Source organism: Cervus canadensis, chromosome 4 (assembly GCF_019320065.1).
Source record: "Cervus canadensis isolate Bull #8, Minnesota chromosome 4, ASM1932006v1, whole genome shotgun sequence".
Lineage (NCBI taxonomy): Eukaryota > Metazoa > Chordata > Mammalia > Artiodactyla > Cervidae > Cervus > Cervus canadensis.
The window spans coordinates 66530438-66549403 of record NC_057389.1 but is presented as its reverse complement, the minus strand read 5'-3'; the positions used below and the strand labels follow the sequence as shown (position 1 = coordinate 66549403).

Genomic DNA, 18966 nt, shown 5'->3' with positions numbered 1-18966 from the left:
CAAAGTATGAGAGCCTATAAGTAAGTCCAGTTTCTTTATGTTCCTTTAGGTTGTATTCCTTCATGAATTTTTTAACCGTTTATAATGTGTATATTTAACTAATTCAGATTCAATTTGTAAGTATATGCTAGGTATGAATGTTAACTCTTGAGACATCCCTAAACTAAGAAAATGCCCCTGTAATCAGGAAAACCAGTCACGGTAACATAAGGTGATGGGTGACCCTGAGCAGTACCTGTGTGTGTGTGCTAAGTAACTGTAGTAGCTAGAAACTTGATGTACCCAGACTATGGGCTGTTTGCAGGCATAGAATGGAGAAACTGAGCCATTTTCCCTTCATCTCTAGGAAACTTGAGTTTTAGTAGGTTGACATTTTGTTTTGTGTATACAATTCATTTTAAAAATCTAATTCATCATGAGATTTTTTAAAAAAAGACCTTTTATAAGAGTAAAAAAAAGAATAGGAGAAATATTCAATAGTTATGATGTGTACTATATAACATCAATATTGACTAAAATGGATTATCTGAAACTCTTTAAGATGGAAGTCCCAAAATTATAGAAATTGAGATTATATAATAGCAGTTCCTAACACTATGAATATTTTTTCTGTGGCATACTGACAAAATATTGAGAAAGAAATGCAATTGGTAATATTTCATATATAAAAAATCAATTTATTTTGGTCAAAAATAATGTATAATTGCAAAGAGATGGGCAATTGGATACCAAGGCAAACATCTTGTGAAGTGAAATAATTTAACTCATAATTTTTCTTCCAAGTCTCATTTTTTCTGTTATGGACCAATTTTTCTTAAGGAAATACCCAAGCTTCCTTTTAAGCAGTTCTCATTTCCTAATCATTCATTGTCTTCCAGGAATAACAGGAGCCATGGAAAATGCAAGTGACACCACAGGAATAAATTTCATTCTTCTAGGACTTTTCGACTACACACAGACCCATCTGTTCCTCTTTGCCATGGTGCTCATGGCCTTCCTCACCTCCCTGATGGGCAACACCTTCATGATCATGCTCATTCAGGTGGATCCCCAGCTGCACACTCCCATGTACTTCCTGCTTAGCCAGCTCTCCCTCATGGACATGATGCTGGTCCTCACTATTGTCCCCAAAATGGCAGCCAACTACCTGATGCACAACAGGTCTATCTCTTCTGCGGGCTGTGGTACTCAAATCTTCCTGTTTCTCACCCTGGGAGGGGGCGAGTGCTTCCTCTTAGCCGCCATGGCCTATGACCGCTATGTGGCTGTATGTCACCCCTTGAGATACCCGATCCTCATGAATCAGAAGCTCTGCTTGCACATGACAGCCGGCTCCTGGCTTTTGGGAGGGGTGGATGGGCTGATGCAGGCCGGTGCCACTCTGAGCTTCCCTTACTGCCACTCTTGGGAAGTCAATCACTTCTTTTGTGAGGCACCATCGCTTGTTCACCTTGCCTGTGCTAACACCATGATTTTTGAGTTTTTCATGTACGTCTGTTGCGTCCTGATGCTCTTGATTCCACTGTCTCTCATTCTGGCTTCCTACAGTCTCATCTTGGCTGCTGTACTCAACATGCAGTCCACTGCAGCCAGGAAGAAAGCCTTTGCGACCTGTTCCTCGCATCTGGCTGTTGTGGGGCTCTTCTATGGCACTATCATGTTTATCTACATGCGGCCCAAATCCTACCATTCAGGGGCAAACGACAAGGTGGTTTCTGCTTTCTACACCATCTTCACCCCTGTGTTGAACCCCCTTATATACAGTGTGAGGAATAAAGATGTCAAGGGGGCTTTGAGAAAGTGGCTGGTAAGGCACTTTTGATGGTCTCAACAGTGATCATTATTGTCCAAAATGGCATTACTCAGTTTAGATTTAGGTTATGAAATTTGGTTTGTGTCATTATATTTTTCTCTCTCTTTCCCAGTTTGCATTGATTTTTACAAATTATTTCTTTTATATTTGATAAATTAATTAAAAGTGACATTTGTCATATTTTCATACCTTATCATATTTTCTTCTAAACTTTGGACCTCAGCAATAAGATTGAGGCACTATAGTACAAGATATGCTAAATATCAACCATGTAATTTGCATTTTGGTATATTCAATAAAAATTCTTAATTATGATGGACACAAATAATTTAGAAAGTGCATAATTATTCTGAAGAAAGCACTGTAGAACTAAATTCATATATTTTGATAAATTTCAAATGAGCAAATAATTATATATATTAAAGTTGTGAGAAATATTTATCAAAATGTTTTCAGGGGAATAATTATCCCCGATTATGTGATTAAAAACATATTTAAAGATATGTTTAAAGATAAAGAGATTGGGTTATGTACATTGAGGGATTATCAATATATGAAGTAACTATGAAGAAGTCAACATCTTTATCTGAAAAACAGAAAAAAAAACTATTAAAATAACATGTGATGAAATTTATCACATAAATTAGCATAGATAATACACACAGATTATGTGCAGCTGTAATTGGAGCAAAAAATATCCAAGTATTTTTTCCAAATATTTCTTGCTTTCTGTTAACTGTCCCACAGATAGAAAAAATCACCTTTGATCACAAGGAAACTTTGGGACCAAATGTTTTACATCTAGTGTTTAGCTGAGGGGAGTGAATCTAAGTTTATTGGAGAAGGGTTACACTCATGATGCATCTGCAAATTTCTTGGGACAACTTTTTTTTTTAAAGAAAAAAATGAAAAGAAAGAAGGAAGGTATATACCTTAAATATTTTGATTTTAAAAGATTGTCAGAGAGAACAAGATGGCAGAGAAGTAGGTTGACGTGGAGTACATCTCTCTTCATGGATACATCAGAAATACACCTTTAGACACAGAAGTGCATGCAGTACACCTACTGAGAGCAGACAGTAGTACCTGACCAGAGGAAAAAAATATATAGTGAACCCCCCAAAACTCGGTAGAACTAAGGAACTAGGGGTAAAAACAGGAGTGTTAGTTGGACTGGACCTGCCTTCAGTGGGTGGGGGAACTGAAGCAGGGGTCTGATCCCCACAGTGGGGCAATTGTCTGAGTCAGAAGAGAAACATTTAAGGCTGAGAGTGAAACAACTGATCTGTGGCAGCCTAAATGGAATGAGAATCAGACAGTCCTTGCTGCAGCCATACTTACCCCGGCAGGAATGCTGGTCTCCTGGAAGGCACAGTGGCTGGGAGTTGAAACTGAGGGATTGTGGAGCAATCCCAGGGTGAGGGCTGCTATTGACTGTGGAGAGACAGATTGAGGGGATGTGAAGAAGGAGATCTTGGTGAGAAATGCTGGTGGAGGAAAGGTGGGCAGCCATGGAAGCAAGGCAACACTGCTGAGTCCCGAGTAGGGAGTGGAGTCATCACCATAGCCTCTCTCTCCCCACATGCCAGCACCAGCAGCTGAACAATAGAGAGGCTGGCCCATCAAATGCCTGATGCACTGAATTATGAGCAGGACCCCACCCAGGGTGCCCTTTTAAGTTCCTGACACACCAATCTACAGAGTAGGATCCCAGTCAGGGGGGCCCCCTCTGTGTGCCTGACACTTGGAAGAACAGAGAAGGACCCCAGGCAAGGGAGGCCTGTAAGTGCCTGAATGGGCAGAGCTACAGAGAAAGACTGGCCAAGTAGGCCTTCTGATGGCCAGCTAGAAGAGGCTTGAAAAAAGACTCTGATAGGTCCATAACCCCTGCACACTTGGCACCACCAAGGTCCCCACAAGCCAAGCAGCTGCACCAAATTCATGCTCAATTCTCACTGGGGCAGAGCTGCCACAGGTAAAAAATATCTTGTGTCTATGTGCTCAGGGTCGTGCCACCCTGTAGATTGTGGCCTGCCAGTCTTCTCTGTCAGAAAGGGGATTCTCCAGGAAAGAATACTGGAGCATATTGGCCAATACTGGTTGCCATACCCTTCTAGAGCACTATATTTCCTATTGCCCTAGCTGCCACCCCCCCTGAGTACCTGGTGCTGTCAGAACCCCTGCAACACAAGCAGCTGCACATCTCCACACCTGGCCCTCACTGGGGCAAACCCAAGCCCTCCAGGGCAGCCTCAGTAGTTAAAACCAAGTGGAAGATCCACATGTAGAGGTGGAAATAAAATCACAATTAAAACCCAGAGTCAGTGTGGCTAAGGAAGGAAGACCCAAAACCTTCCCACCAGCTGTACAAGCTGCAGATTAAATCTACATGATTAACTAAGCAGACTCTGTGTCTATGGAATATATCAAAGGCCATTGAGAGCTCCCATAAAAGAAAATGCACTAGCTCTGATAGCTGTGGACATTGGAGACAAGAACACATAGGAGTAGGACCAGATTAGAAGCTGAGCTGCCCCCACAGCAGGTCCAGAGATCAGCACAGTGTTGGAGGGCATCCTAGGGAGGTGAGGTGGACTGTGACTCCCAGCGAGGGAAAGAACTCTGACAGCAATGACTAAAGAAAAGCATTTATTCTTCTTATTTTTTTTACTAGTTCTGTAGATTATTTTTTGTTTGTTAGTTTGTTTTTCTGCTTATTTTCGAGTTGTCAATTTTATTGGCACTAAAAAAACGATTAAGCTTTTTGTTTTCCCCAATCACAACTTTTATTGTTGTTGTAAACTTATGCCTCTATATTGGGCTTTTGCAGTTCTGTGGCGTTTTCCTCTTTTCTCTCTCTCTCTCTCTCTCTTTTTTTTTAATTTAATTGAAAAAATTTTAAACATTTTTTTTTTCTACATTTATTCCTTTGTTTGCCTTTCCTACTGTTCTTTTCCCCAGCAGTTAATCTTTAATGTATATAAATCTTCTTCATCTACCTTTCTCTAACTCTGCATGTCTATTCTCTTTTCTTTTTTTCCTTTCTCCTCAATATATTTGTTAGTTTTGTTTTCATTGCTTTATTCCCAACTTCTCACCTTGCTTTAGTTTTGTTTTCCAGTTTTTGCTTAAGTTAGTTTTGTTCTTAACTGTTAAATATAATATTTGATTTCCTTTGTTTGCCAGGTCAATCTACTGTACTTTACACAGTTTTCACTTTGCTCATCAGAGTATATGTATATGCGAGTACTTCATTAATTTAATTATTATTTGCCTGATTTTGTAACTGCCATTTGTCTGGGATTCATCTTTGGTTTCTCATTCTTGGATATTTGTTTTAATCTCACTTAATGCCATAACAAACCACTTGTGGAATCATTGTTCCTGACCAAAGAACAAGCCCTGAGCCTTTGGTGTTGGAACACAGACTCCAAGACTCTAGACTACCAGAGAACCAGCCCTGGGGGGGTATCATATAGTGAGAAGTCACACAAAGGAAACCACTTGAATGCAAGACCCTGAATCACCCAATCACCAGTAGCACCCTGTGCAGGACTCCTCATCTAAAGAACAAACAAAACAAAAATACAAACCCAATCATCAGCAGACAGGATTTACACCTCACTCAGCCTTGCCCATCAGAGGAAAAACAAACAAAAAAACAAACAAAAACTCAGCACAAATCTCACCTTATATGAAACTCACACAAACCACTGAACCAACCTTAGGAGGGCAGAAACCAAAAGGAAGAAAGAATTCAGCCTTCTTAAAGGAAAGAAATTCAACTTTCCCTGAAGCCTGGGAAAAGGAGCCCTCAAACACAATAACTTAAAAAATAATAATAATGAAAAGGCAGAGAAATACTGCACAAATGAAGGAACAAACTAGAAACACAGATGTCCAAATAAATGAAGAGGAAATAGGCAAACTACCTGAGAAAGAACTCAGAAAAGGGATAGTAAAGTTGATCAAAATCCTTGAAGACAAAATAGAGAAAATGCAACAATCAATTAACAAAGACCTAAAAGAATTAAAGAATAAGCATACAGAGACAAGCAACACAATTGCTGAAATTTAAAAAAAAAAAAAAAAAAAACTCTAGAAGGAATCAATAGCAGAATATCTGAAGCAGAAGAATGAATCAGTGAGCTGGAAGGTAGAATGGTGGAAATAACTTCTGAAAAGCAGAATGAAGTAAAAAGAATGAAAAGAACTGAGGACATTCTCAGAGACTTCTGGGACAATATCAAATGCACCAATATTCAAATTATAGGGGTCCCAAAAGAAAAAGAGAAAAAGAAAGGATATGAGAAAATTTTTGAAGAGGTTATAGTTGAAAATTTCCCCAACATGGAAAAGGAAATAGTCAATCAAGTCCAAAAGGCACAAAGAGTCCCATACAGGATAAACCCAGAAGAAACACATCAAGACACATAATAATCAAACTAAGAAAGACTAAACACAAAGAAAGAATATTAAAAGCATCAAGGGAGAAGCAGCAAGTAACATACAAGGGAAACCCCGTACATTTAACAGCTGATCTTTCAGCAGAAACTCTGCAGGCCAGAAGGGAATGGCAGGATATATTTAACTACTGAAAGGGAAAAATCTACAAACAAGATTACTGTACCTGGCAAGGATCTCATTCAAAATTGATGGAGAAATAAAAAGCTTTGCAGAGAAGCAAAAGTTAAGAGAATTCATTACCACCAAACCAGCTTTACAGCATATGTTAAAGGGACTTATACAGTCAAGAAAGGCAACAGAAGAAAAAAGACCTACAAAATCAACGCTAAACAATTAAGAAAATGGCAATCAGTTCAGTTAAGTCGCTCAGTTATGTCCCACTGTTTGCAACCCCGTGAACCGCAGCATACCAGGCCTCCCTGTCCATCACCAACTCCCAGAACTTGCTCAAGCTCTTGACCATCCAGTCGGTGATGCCATCCAACGAGCTCATCCTCTGTCATTCCCTTCTCCTCCTGTCTTCAATCTTTTCAGCATCAGGGTCTTTGCAAATGAGTCAGTTCTTCCCATCAGGTGGCCAAAGTATTGGAGTTTCAGCTTCAGCATCAGTCTTTCCAATGAATATTCAGGACCGATTTCCTTTAGGTTTGACTGGTTGGATCTCCTTGCAGTCCAATGGACTCTCAAGAGTCTTCTCCAACACCACAGATCAAAAGCTTCAATTCTTTGGCGCTCAGCTTTCTTTATAGTCCAACTCTCACATCCATACATGACTACTGGAAAAACCATAGCCTTGACTAGACGGACCTTTGTTGGCAAAGTAACATCTCTGCTTTTTAATTTTTTTTCTAGGTTTGTCATAACTTTCCTTCCAAGGAGTAAGTGTCTTTTAATTTCACAGCTACAGTAACCATCTGCAGTGATTTTGGAGACCAGAAAAATTAAGTCAGCCACTGTTTCCACTGTTTCCCCATCTATTTGCCATGAAGTGATGGGACCAGATGCCATGATCTTAGTTTTCTGAATATTGAGCTTTAAGCCAACTTTTTCACTGTCCTCTTTCACTTTCATCAAGAGGCTTTTTAGTTCTTCATCACTTTTTGCCATAAGGTTGGTGTCATCTGCATATCTGAGGTTACTGATAATTCTCCTATCTTGATTCCAGCTTGTTCTTCATCCAGCCCAGCATTTGTCATGATGTACTCTGCATATAAGTTAAATAAGCAGAGTGACAATATACAGCCTTGACGTGCTCCTTTCCCGATTTGGAATCAGTCTGTTTTTCCATGTCCAGTTTGAACTGTTGCTTCCTGACCTGCATACAGATTTCTCAGGAGGCAGGTCAGGTGGTCTGGTATTCCCAACTCTTTCAGAATTTTCCACAGTTTATTGTGATCCACACAGTCAAAGACTTTGACATATTCAATAAAGCAGAAATAGATGTTTTTCTGGCTTTCTCGGGCTTTTTCAATGATTCAGGGTATGTTAGCAATTTGATCTCTGGTTCCTCTGCCTTTTCTGAAACCAATTTGAACATCTGGAAGTTAATGGTTCATGTATTTCTGAAGTCTAGCTTGGAGAATTTTGAGCATTACTTTGTTCAAAATCATCTCGTGTGAGATGAGTGCAATTGTGGGGTAGTTTGAGCGTTCTTTGTCATTGCCTTTAATAGGGACTGGAATGAAAACTGACCTTTTCCAGTCCTGTGGTGACTGCTGAATTTTCCAAATTTGCTGGCATATTGAGTCCAGCACTTTCACAGCATCATCTTCTAGGATTTGAAAAAGCTCAACTGGAATTCCATCAGCTCTACTAGCTTTGTTCATATTGATGCTTCCTAAGGCCCACTTGACTTCGCATTCCAGGATGTCTAGCTCTAGGTGAGTAATCACGCCATTGTGACTATCTGGGTCATGAAGATCTTTTTTGTATAGTTCTTCTGTGTATTCTTGCCACCTCTTGTTAATATCTTCTGCTTCTGTTAGGTCCATACCCTTTCTGTCCTTTATTGAGCCCAGTTTTGCTTGAAATATCATATTATAACACATATATATGGAATCTCACCCCACTTCAGTACACTTGCCTGGAAAGTCCCATGGACAGAGGAGCCTGGTAGGCTGCAGTCCATGGGGTCACGAAAAGTTGGACACGACTGAGTGACTTCACTTTCACTTTTCACTTTCATGCATTGGAGAAGGAAATGGCAACCCACTCCAGTGTTCTCACCTGGAGAATCCCAGGGATGAGGGAGCCTGGTGGGCTGCCATCTATGGGGTCACACAGAGTCGGACACAAGTGAAGTGACTTAGCAGCAGCAGCAACAGCATACAGAATCTAGAAAAATGGTACTGAAGAATTTATTTACAGAGCAACAATAGATAAACAGACATAGAGAACAAACTTATAGACTTGGAGAAAGGGGAGGAGAGGTTGAGATGTATGGAAAAAGTAACATAGAAACTTACATTACCATATGTAAAATAGATAGCCAGTGGGAATTTGCTGTATGGCTCAGGAAACTCAAACAGGGGTTCTGTATCAACCTACAGGAGGGGGATGGGGAGGGAGATGGGAGGGAGTTTCAAAAGGGAGGGGATATATGTACACCTATGGCTGATTCATGTTAATGTTTGACAGAAAACAGCAAAATTCTGTAAAGCAATTATCCTTCAATAAAAAGTAAATAAACTAAAAAAATAATTTTCAATTTAGAAATTAGTTCAGTTCAGTTGCTCAGTTGTGTTTGGCTCATGTGACACCTTGGATTGCAGCAAGCTAGGCTTACTTGTCTATCATCAATTCCTGGAGTTTGCTCAAGCTCAAGTCCATTTAGACAATGATACCTTCCAAATATCTTATCCTCTTTTGTCCCCTTTTCCTGCCTTCACTCTTTCCCAATATCAAGGTCTTTTCCAATGAGTCAGTTCTTTGTATCAGGTGGCCAAAATATCTGAGCTTCAGCTTCAGCATCAGTCCTTCCAATGAATATTCAGGACTGATTTCCTTTAGAATTGACTGGTTTGATCTCCTTGCTGCCCAAGGGACTCTCAACAGTCTTCTCCAACACCACAGTTCAAAGGTATCAATTCTTCAGTGCTCAGCTTACTTTATGGTCCAACTCTCACATTCACACATGACTACTGAAAAACCATAGCTTTGACTATATGGATCTTTGTTGGTAAAATAATGTCTCTAGTTCTTAAAATGTCTAGTTTCATAGCTTTTCTTCCAAGGAGGAAGTATGTTTTAATTTTATGGTTGCAGTCACCATCTGCAGTGATTTTGGAGCCCAAGAAAATAAAGTCTCTCACTGTTTCTATTGTTTCCCTATCTATTTGGCATGAAGTAATGGAACCAGATGCCTTGATTTATTCTTTGGAATGTTGAGCTTTAAACCAACTTTTTCACTCTCCTCTTTCACTTTCATCAAGATATCTTTTAGTTCCTCTTTGCTTTCTGCAATAAGGATTGTGTCATTTGTATATCTGAGATTATTGATATTTCTCCCTGCTATCTTGATTCTGATGTTTCGTAAGATGTACTCATTCTGCATATAATCAAATAAGCAAGGTGACAATATGCAACCTTGACGTACTTCTTTCCCATTTGGAACCAGTCTGTTGTTCCATATCCAGTTCTATCTGCTGCTTCTTGACCTGCATACAGATTTCTCTGGAGCGAGGTAAGGTGATCTGGTATTCCCATCTCTTGAAGAATTTTCCAAGGTTTGTTGTGATCTACACAGTCAGAGGCTTTGGAGTAATCAGTAAAGCAGAAGTAGATACTTTTCTGGTAATCTCTTGCTTTTTCAATGATCCAACGCATGTTGGCAATTTGATCTCTGGTTCCTCTGCCTTTTCTAAATTCAGCTTGAACATCTGGAATTTCACAGTTCATGTACTGTTGATGCCTAAGCTTAGAGAATTTTGAGAATTACTTTGCTAGCATGTGAGATGAGTGCAATTGTGCAGTAGTTTCAGCATTCTTTGGCATTGCCTTTCTTTGGGATTGAAATGAAAACTGACCTTTTCCAGTCCTGTGGCCACTGTTGAGTTTTCCAAATTTGCTGGCATATTGATTGCAGCACTTTCACAGCGTCATCTTTCAGGATTTGAAATAGCTCAACTGGAATCCCATCACCTCCACTAGCTTTGTTTCTAGTGATGAAACTCCAATACATTGGCCACCTGATGTGGAGAGCTGACTCATTTGAAAGACCCTGTTGTTGGGAAAGATTGAGGGCAGGGGGAGAAGGGGATCACAGAGGATGAGATGGTTGGATGGCATCACCGACTCAATGGACATGGGTTTGGGTAGACTCCGGGAGTTGGTGATGGACAGGGAGGCCTGGTGTGCTGTGGTTCATGGGGTCACAAAGAGTTGGACATGACTGAGTGACTGAACTGATACTGAGATGATACTGACAGTAGTTCTACCTTTAGTTTTTGGAATCTTCATACTGTTTTCCATAGCAGCTGCACCAATTTTTAAATTCCCACATCCAATATCTGAAGATTCTCTTTTCTTCATATCCATACAGCATTGGTTATTTTTAAATTTTTTAACAATAGTTACTCTGACAGGCAGGAGATTATAGCTCATTATTTTGAGGTGATTTGTGTTTCTCCAACAATTAACCTTGCTGAGTAACTTTGTTTTACATTTTAGCATTCTATATGCTATCTCTGGAAAAATATCTATTCAGATTATTTGTGCATTTTTTATTGGGTTGTTTTTTGATATTTAGTTGTGTGTGCTATTTTTATGTTTTGGATATTACCTCCTCGTTGATCATATCATTTGCAAATATTTTCTGCTGTCCTGTGGGTTGTCTTTATTCTGTAGATTTCTTTTTGCTTTTACATCTTTTGCTTTAAGAGATAGATCAAAAAATTGCTCCTCCTGTAAATCAAAGATTGTTCAGCTTATGTTTTCTTCTATGAGTTTTATGGTTTCAGTTCTTACATTCTTAACCCATTTGAATTTATTTAGGTATGTTGTGTGAGGAAATGTTTTAGTCATGTTGCTTCACATTAGCCATCCAGTTTTCCCAGCACCTCCTTTTCTTAAATTTTAATAACTTCTGAATGGTCTACCTAATATCTTTCATTTAATTAGCTCACATCAACTCAAATAAAACACTGCATTTGTAGATGGTCAAGAAGTAAGAAAAAATATTCTTCCATAGCTCCAATAATTTTTTTTTTTTTTTTTTTTGCTGATCACTGGACTTTATTAAGATGAAATCACTGATAATTACACAGAAATTACTTGCCTAAGCCAAAATCCTTGAGATTCACATGAACTCAGTTACACAAATAAACATCATGTTCAAAACCATGAGGAAATATCCCAATGCCCAGGTGATGAAGGCTGGGTTGAACAAATCTGCACACTTATTTCAAGCTGTTAAACAGTTTGTGGGCCACACAGTGGTCCCTTGCATGCAAGAAGTCAAAGAGCTCCTCTGTGCAGTCCTCCTCTGTCTGTGACCTGGAGGATACACGCTCATCACAGAGCTCTAGCTGCTCCCGAGCCTTCACACATTTCTCCAGCAGCTCGCATTGCTCTCTCACTGTTGTTAGAGGATCCACTAACTCTTCTTCCTCTTCTTCCTCCTCCTTGGGATCTCCGGACCTGGTCAGCATCCTTTGCTTGTCCTCTAGCCCCATGTCCGGCTGTGGTTCTGGACTCAACACCCATAGCTCCAATAATTATAAGACTTTCCTTCTAATAAGCTTTCAGATACTTGAAGCTGAAATGCCAAAATAAAATTTTATATTAAATCTTTTTTCCCATTACACTTAATGAATTAAATAAGAATAAAACTAGAGAGTAATATGTCAGTATATGAATTCACACATCAATATCCAACCTGATTCATTCTAAATAAATATAATTTAAGAATTTATACTATATTTCAAGTCATAAGAAATTGAAAATCAATCATTTGAAAATTATTTAAGAAAGTGTACTTGAATGATGCACAGATTGTAGATTATGGATTAATGAAGTCATATACACTGATAAATGCTTTTGTATGTGCATGTTTGGTCATGTCCAATTCTTTGCAACTCCGTGGATTTTAACCCTTCAGACTCCTCTGTCCATGAAATTTTCCAGGCAAGAATCCTGCCATTTTCTACTCCATGCTCATGTATACATGTGTGCTTGGTTGCTCAGTCATGTCTGATCCTTTGTGACCCTATGGGCTGTAGTCCACCGGGATCTTCTATCCATGGGATTTTCCCTTTAAGAGTACCGCAGTGAGCTGCCATTTCCTCCTCCAGGGGATCTTCCCAATCCAAGAATTCGCGTTTCCTGTGTCTTCTGCTTTGCAAGAAGATTCTTTATATGCTGAGCCACCGGGGAAGCCATACTTATGTATATTTATTTATAATTTATATATGTAAATTGTTGATAGATACAAGTTACATATGTAATGCAATATGTAAATATATGTAACAATGTGCATGTGTGTGTATGTGCGCTCAGTTCTGTCCAACTCTGCGACCCCTTGGATTGTAGCCCACCAGGAGGCTCTTCTGTCCATGGAATATTTCCAGGCAAAAATAATGGAGCAAATTTCCATTTCCTACTCCAGTAGATTTTCCTGGCCCAAGAGATCAAAGACGCATCTCTATCATCTCCTGCATTGACAGGTGGATTCTTTACAACAAACGCCACATGGGAAGCCCAATACATAAAAATATATCTATGTAATCTATGCTTATTTATAATTTCATATATAAATATATATTTCCATATATAAATAACAGATTTATATATAGACAAAATATGTAAAATACTAATAAACATAAATTACCTCATAAAATTGCAAATTACAAATTATCATGTATAAAACTGTACTAATTATAAATCAGATTTAATACATATAATTTTCATACACTTTAGTTGCTGTTGATGGCTAGTATTGCTTAGAGTCACAACATATATTTCATGTTCTAAGTGAGATCTATTTAAACTTAAAAATATGACAGAACTCCTATTATATGTGTGCATAGTGTATGCATAATGATATATAGGTACCAATGAAAAATTGCATATTCCAAAAAAAGTCTGCAAAATGTGCCAATCTATAAACTCCAGTAGGACACTACCAATAGTCTATTAAGAACTGAAATCTATGTCCCTGTTCTTTAAATCTGGGAAGACCCCTTTGATTCCTTTTATCCTAACGCATGGCAGAAGTGACTATATGTTCAATCCATGATTAGGTCACATAGGTACTTTCTTGTCCATGTCTATAAATATTTGCAGGCAGACATTAAGCTTACCTTTAACAGCCAGGACATATTTTTAAGCCCTTGAGAGAGTGGATCCTCCAACACCCTTTTCTGCTGATGCTCCTTGAAACACAGACAAGCTGCCACTGCTGGAAATAGCCAAAATTGTAGATTCTTTTGAAATATGTTATTGTTTTTTAAAGCTTCTATTTTCAATACTGAAATGATAATTGTAATGTGCTGTCTTTCTGATTCAGTGGCAAAGAATTTCCCTGCCAGTATAGGAGATATGTGTTGGATCCCTGTGTCAGGAAGATTCCCTGAAGAAGGAAATGTCAACCCACTCCAGTAATGGGTAATTCCCATGGACATAAGAGCCTAGCAGCTACAGCCCATGGGGGTCACAAAGAGCTGGACACAACTTAGCAACTAAAACAACAACAGCAACAAAGTAACTATAATAGTACTCTAATTAATGCATGCTTTTTTTCTTTTTTTTTGGCATCCATGACAAATATAATGTCATCATTTTAAACTTACTTCACAAAATCTGGAGCCATTGTTTTGATAGATAATTTTTATTATACTATATGAGAATGTTTCATATTAATAGGAATATTTCACTACTTCAGCCTTCATATATGATTCATAGATATTTTACAAACAAAACATTTCAAAATGTAATTTAGGAAAAACATTCAGAATTTGATACGAAATGATCAGGAGTTACACTCTGAGGTCAGTCACCTAGGAACACACACCCTTGTATATTAAACCCTCTAAAATGCAGCTATGCAAGTTTACAAATATAACATTTCTGTAGTTTAAAAATAGTTAAAATTTAATTCAAATTGAAAATTAAATGATATAGACTTCATTATTTGAGTGTGTGGCAGAATAACTACATGACAAATCCAAAGAGTTAGATGGATCTATAGATAGATTTGGAAATAGATATGGAAATCTATTATGCTTATATATTTGCATATTTATCTATATATAAGTCCATATAGTGAGACATCTATATAAGAATACCTATCTATTAGAATTGAAAGTTGAAGTGAAAGAAGAAATCTGAAAAATCAAATGCCAGGATGTCTTCTCTTTACCAAGAACATCAGTCATGTAAAATCAACAAATATTATTTGTTTTCATGACCTCATGCTTCATGGGAAAAAACGAAAGACTACAAGTCAAACCAAAGGTGAAGATCAGAGAGAAGGCATGTGAATAAATCAGGGATATAAAAAGTACACTTTCAGCATTAGGTTTGACTAGAAATAAACCTCTACTTTTCACCTGTAAGACCCTGAACTCTGAAAAAAAAAAAATTGTTTGACTCAACTGAGTTGAGTGGTTAAATACTCAGTTGGAATCTCTGTGTATGTGTGAATGTATTGTCACTTCAGTTGTGTCCGACTTTGTGAGACCCTAGGGATTGCAGCCTGCCAGGATCCTCTGTCCATGGGATTCTCCAAGCAAGAATACTGGAGTAGGTTGCCATGCCCTCCTCCAGGAGATCGTCCCAAACCAGGGATCATATCCCATCTCTTAAGTCTATCTGCACTAGCAGTAGGTTCTTTACCATTAGTGCCACCTGGGAAGTCCAAATGGAATCTGTAGGTCATTTTATTTATTCTTATTTTATTTATTTTATTTTTTATTTTTTCCCATTTATTTTTATTAGTTGGAGGCTAATTAATTTACAATATTATAGTATTTTTTGCTGTACACTGACATGAATCAGCCATGGATTTACATGCATTCCCCATCCCAATCCCCCCTCCCACCTCCCTCTCCTCCCGATTCCTCTGGGTCTTCCCAATGCACCAACCCCAAGCACTTGTCTCATGCATCCAACCTGGGCTGGTGATCTGTTTCACCCTTGATAATATAAATGTTTGGATGCTGTTCTCTCAAAACATCCCACCCTCACCTTCTCCAACAGAGTCGAAAAGTCTGTTCTGTACATCTGTGTCTCTTTTTCTGTTTTGCATATAGGGTTATCGTTACCTTCTTTCTAAATTCCATATATATGAGTTAGTATACTGCATTGGTCTTTATCTTTCTGGTTTACTTCACTCTGTATAATGGGCTCCAGTTTCATTCATCTCATTAGAACTGATTCAAATGAATTCTTTTTAATGGCTGAGTAATATTCCATGGTGTATATGTACCACAGCTTCCTTATCCATTCGTCTGCTGATGGGCATCTAGGTTGCTTCCATGTCCTGGCTATTATAAACAGTGCTGCGATGAACATTGGGATGCACATGTCTCTTTCAGATCTGGTTTCCTCAGTGTGTATGCCCAGGAGTGGGATTGCTGGATCATATGGCAGTTCTATTTCCAGTTTTCTAAGGAATCTCCACACTGTTCTCCATTGTGGCTGTACTAGTTTGCATTCCCACCAACAGTGTAAGAGGATTCCCTTTTCTCCACACCCTCTCCAGCATTTATTGCTTGTAGACTTTTGGATAGCAGCCATCCTGACTGGTGTGTAATGGTACCTCATTGTGGTTTTGATTTGCATTTCTCTAATAATGAGTGATGTGGAGCATCTTTTCATGTGTTTGTTAGCCATCTGTATGTCTTCTTTGGAGAAATGTCTGTTTAGTTCTTTGGCCCATTTTTTGATTAGGTCATTTATTTTTCTGGAATTGAGCTTCAGGAGTTGCTTGTATATTTTTGAGATTAATCCTTTGTCTGTTGCTTCGTTCGCTATTATTTTCTCCCAGTCTGAAGGCTGTCTTTTCACCTTGCTTATAGTTTCCTTTGTAGTGCAAAAGCTTTTAAGTTTCATTAGGTCCATTTGTTTATTTTTGCTTTTATTTCCAATATTCTGGGAGGTGGGTCATAGAGGATCCTGCTGTGATTTATGTCAGAGAGTGTTTTGCCTATGTTCTCCTCTAGGAGTTTTATAGTTTCTGGTCCTACATTTAGATCTTTAATCCATTTTGAGTTTATTTTTGTGTATGGTGTTAGAAAGTGTTCTAGTTTCATTCTTTTACAAGTGGTTGACCAGTTTTCCCAGCACCACTTGTTAAAGAGGTTGTCTTTTTTCCATTGTATATCCTTGCCTCCTCTGTCAAAGATAAGGTGTCCATAGGTTCGTGGATTTATCTCTGGGCTTTCTATTCTGTTCCATTGATCTATATTTCTGTCTTTGTGCCAGTACCATACTGTCTTGATGACTGTGGCTTTGTAGTAGAGTCTGAAGTCAGGCAGGTTGATTCCTCCAGTTCCATTCTTCTTTCTCAAGATTACTTTGGCTATTCGAGGTTTTTTGTATTTCCATACAAATTGTGAAATTCTTTGGTCTAGTTCTGTGAAAAATACCGTTGGTAGCTTGATAGGGATTGCATTGAATCTATAGATTGCTTTGGGTAGAATAGCCATTTTGACAATATTGATTCTTCCAATCCATGAACACGGTATGTTTCTCCATCTGTTTGTGTCCTCTTTGATTTCTTTCATCAGTGTTTTATAGTTTCCTATGTATAGGTCTTTTGTTTCTTTAGGTAGATATACTCCTAAGTATTTTATTCTTTTTGTTGCAATGGTGAATGGTATTGTTTCCTTAATTTCTCTTTCTGTTTTCTCATTGTTAATGTATAGGAATGCAAGGGATTTCTGTGAACCAGTAAGTTTTGTGGTGGTTTCTTATACAGCATTATGTATGTATAATAATTTGAATTAAATTATATATATTTTTAATTTTTTGTATGTCAGTTCTTTTGGAAAATGTAAATATACTTAATGTTACAAGTGAAAAGGAAAGAAGCTATACTGAAGAAAAATTAGGGTTTAAAGCATACATATCTAAACTTGAAAAAATTTAGCATGCTAGAAAATTAAAGAATGAGACTAGGTTTATTAGGCAGGTATTAACCCAACAGTAAACAGATTTAGACTTAGTAAAATAAAATAAATTTGATGGAAAAAACATTACTATATCTAAAAATACTCACTAGCAAAATATAAAACAGATATTATTGTTAATCAGCATGCAAGTCTTCATTTGCTTGTTTTCAGATCTTTTTATTCTGCAAAGATCTATAGCTGAAGATAAAAATTTTTGAGTATGTGCCAGTTGGTTTTCTACAGAAAATCTCAGTACAAGCTCCAGTGAAAACTTGGAAGTTCTATAGGACATAATAAAAAAAAAAACTTTTCTCTTTCATTAGCTGTCTCTCTGTTTTCTTTAGTATCCTTGGCAGTAGTTGAGACTCTCCATGTTTCCAGGTTTCTTGAGAGAGCTATTCTTTCTATATATAGTTTCAAATCATACAATCTAAGCCGCCTCTTTACTCAGATTCTTCAAGTGGGCCCTATTCTTCAGTTTCAGGATGCCACTCATTCAGGTGCTCCTTGATTTACAGGAATAATGGAAACTTACCATGCTTGCATGTTGCTAGGTTGATTCAGTTTTCCCCCATTTGGCTCCTTGACATTCTTACCTTCTATTAGGTTAATTATCTGAATTACTCTGCTCTGTTTGAAAAGAGATAGTGGCTTCCATTTTTATAACGTAGAGTCACAGGAACCTTTGGCTTTTTAAAGTAGGAAACCAGGCACAGACAACTTAAGGTGTTAAAATAGACAATATGCTCAAGCATCATCTTCTCATGGCAATAAAAGAAGCAAGAGAAAAGGGGGAAAATGATACCTATAAAGATCTTGGTGTGGAATTGATAGATAGAGATGTTCAAACACAAGGCATTAGTCCAAACAAGATATAGCTTAGCCAAGCCAATATACATACAGATACACAGACATACACACATATGTGTTTTTGTGTGTGTATACATATACATAATGCATATACATATGACAGTGAAGTTCACTCTTCACATGGAAATCGGCAGAATGCTGAGAATATATATAAAGCAATAATAAACCACACACAGACTTCAAACATGTATCTAAAGACTGTTGGCTGAGAAAACCAATTTGTCACAATAAGATTATTTTCTACAAATATCAAGTCAGAGAAGGCAACCTGGATTTTGAAAAATAAAGACTATTTAAGGGGAATGTTCCACCGACAATAAAAAAGAGAAAACTATAAAAATGACTTTAATTATTAATTTTCTTCATCCATATTAGAGTTAAAAATTATATGGCTGCCCAGTAAAAATTGAGAATGTCCGAGAACATATTACTATATTCCTCTCACTGTTTTTTCCCTTTGGGGAATGTTTACTGCTATATTCAGGACTTTGATTCACCAAATATGTTGGGTATTGGATGCCATATATTTCACAGGTCATCAGATATAAGAACATTTCTGGATCTGTGGGTAACTGCTCAATACCCATGACTGAATGAGATTTTTACTTGTTTCCTTTGGAAAGTGAATGAACTGGTTTTGTGAAGAAATTAATGGAACAAGATATTTGTTAAAAAGAAAGGAGAAATGATTGATTAGTGATGTTT

The 18966-nt window shown here is 37.8% G+C and overlaps 2 protein-coding genes across 2 annotated transcripts; one reads left to right on the top strand and one right to left on the bottom strand.

Moving 5' to 3' along the window:
* Positions 1-892: 892 nt before the first annotated feature.
* LOC122439252 (olfactory receptor 2T33-like) lies at positions 893-1822 on the top strand. Its single transcript, XM_043464343.1, has one exon. It carries the CDS (start codon positions 893-895, stop codon positions 1820-1822), a length of 930 nt encoding a protein of 309 aa, XP_043320278.1.
* Positions 1823-11477: 9655 nt separating this feature from the next.
* On the bottom strand, positions 11478-11982 carry LOC122439251 (cytochrome b-c1 complex subunit 6, mitochondrial-like). The gene has a single exon (XM_043464342.1). It carries the CDS (start codon positions 11950-11952, stop codon positions 11677-11679), a length of 276 nt encoding a protein of 91 aa, XP_043320277.1. The 5' UTR covers positions 11953-11982; the 3' UTR covers positions 11478-11676.
* Between the last annotated feature and the right edge of the window lie 6984 nt (positions 11983-18966).

Coding starts and splice junctions, on each gene's coding strand:
- LOC122439251 (XM_043464342.1), bottom strand. CDS start 11,952: ATGGGGCTAGAGGACAAGCAAAGGATGCTGACCAGGTCCGGAGATCCC.
- LOC122439252 (XM_043464343.1), top strand. CDS start 893: ATGGAAAATGCAAGTGACACCACAGGAATAAATTTCATTCTTCTAGGA.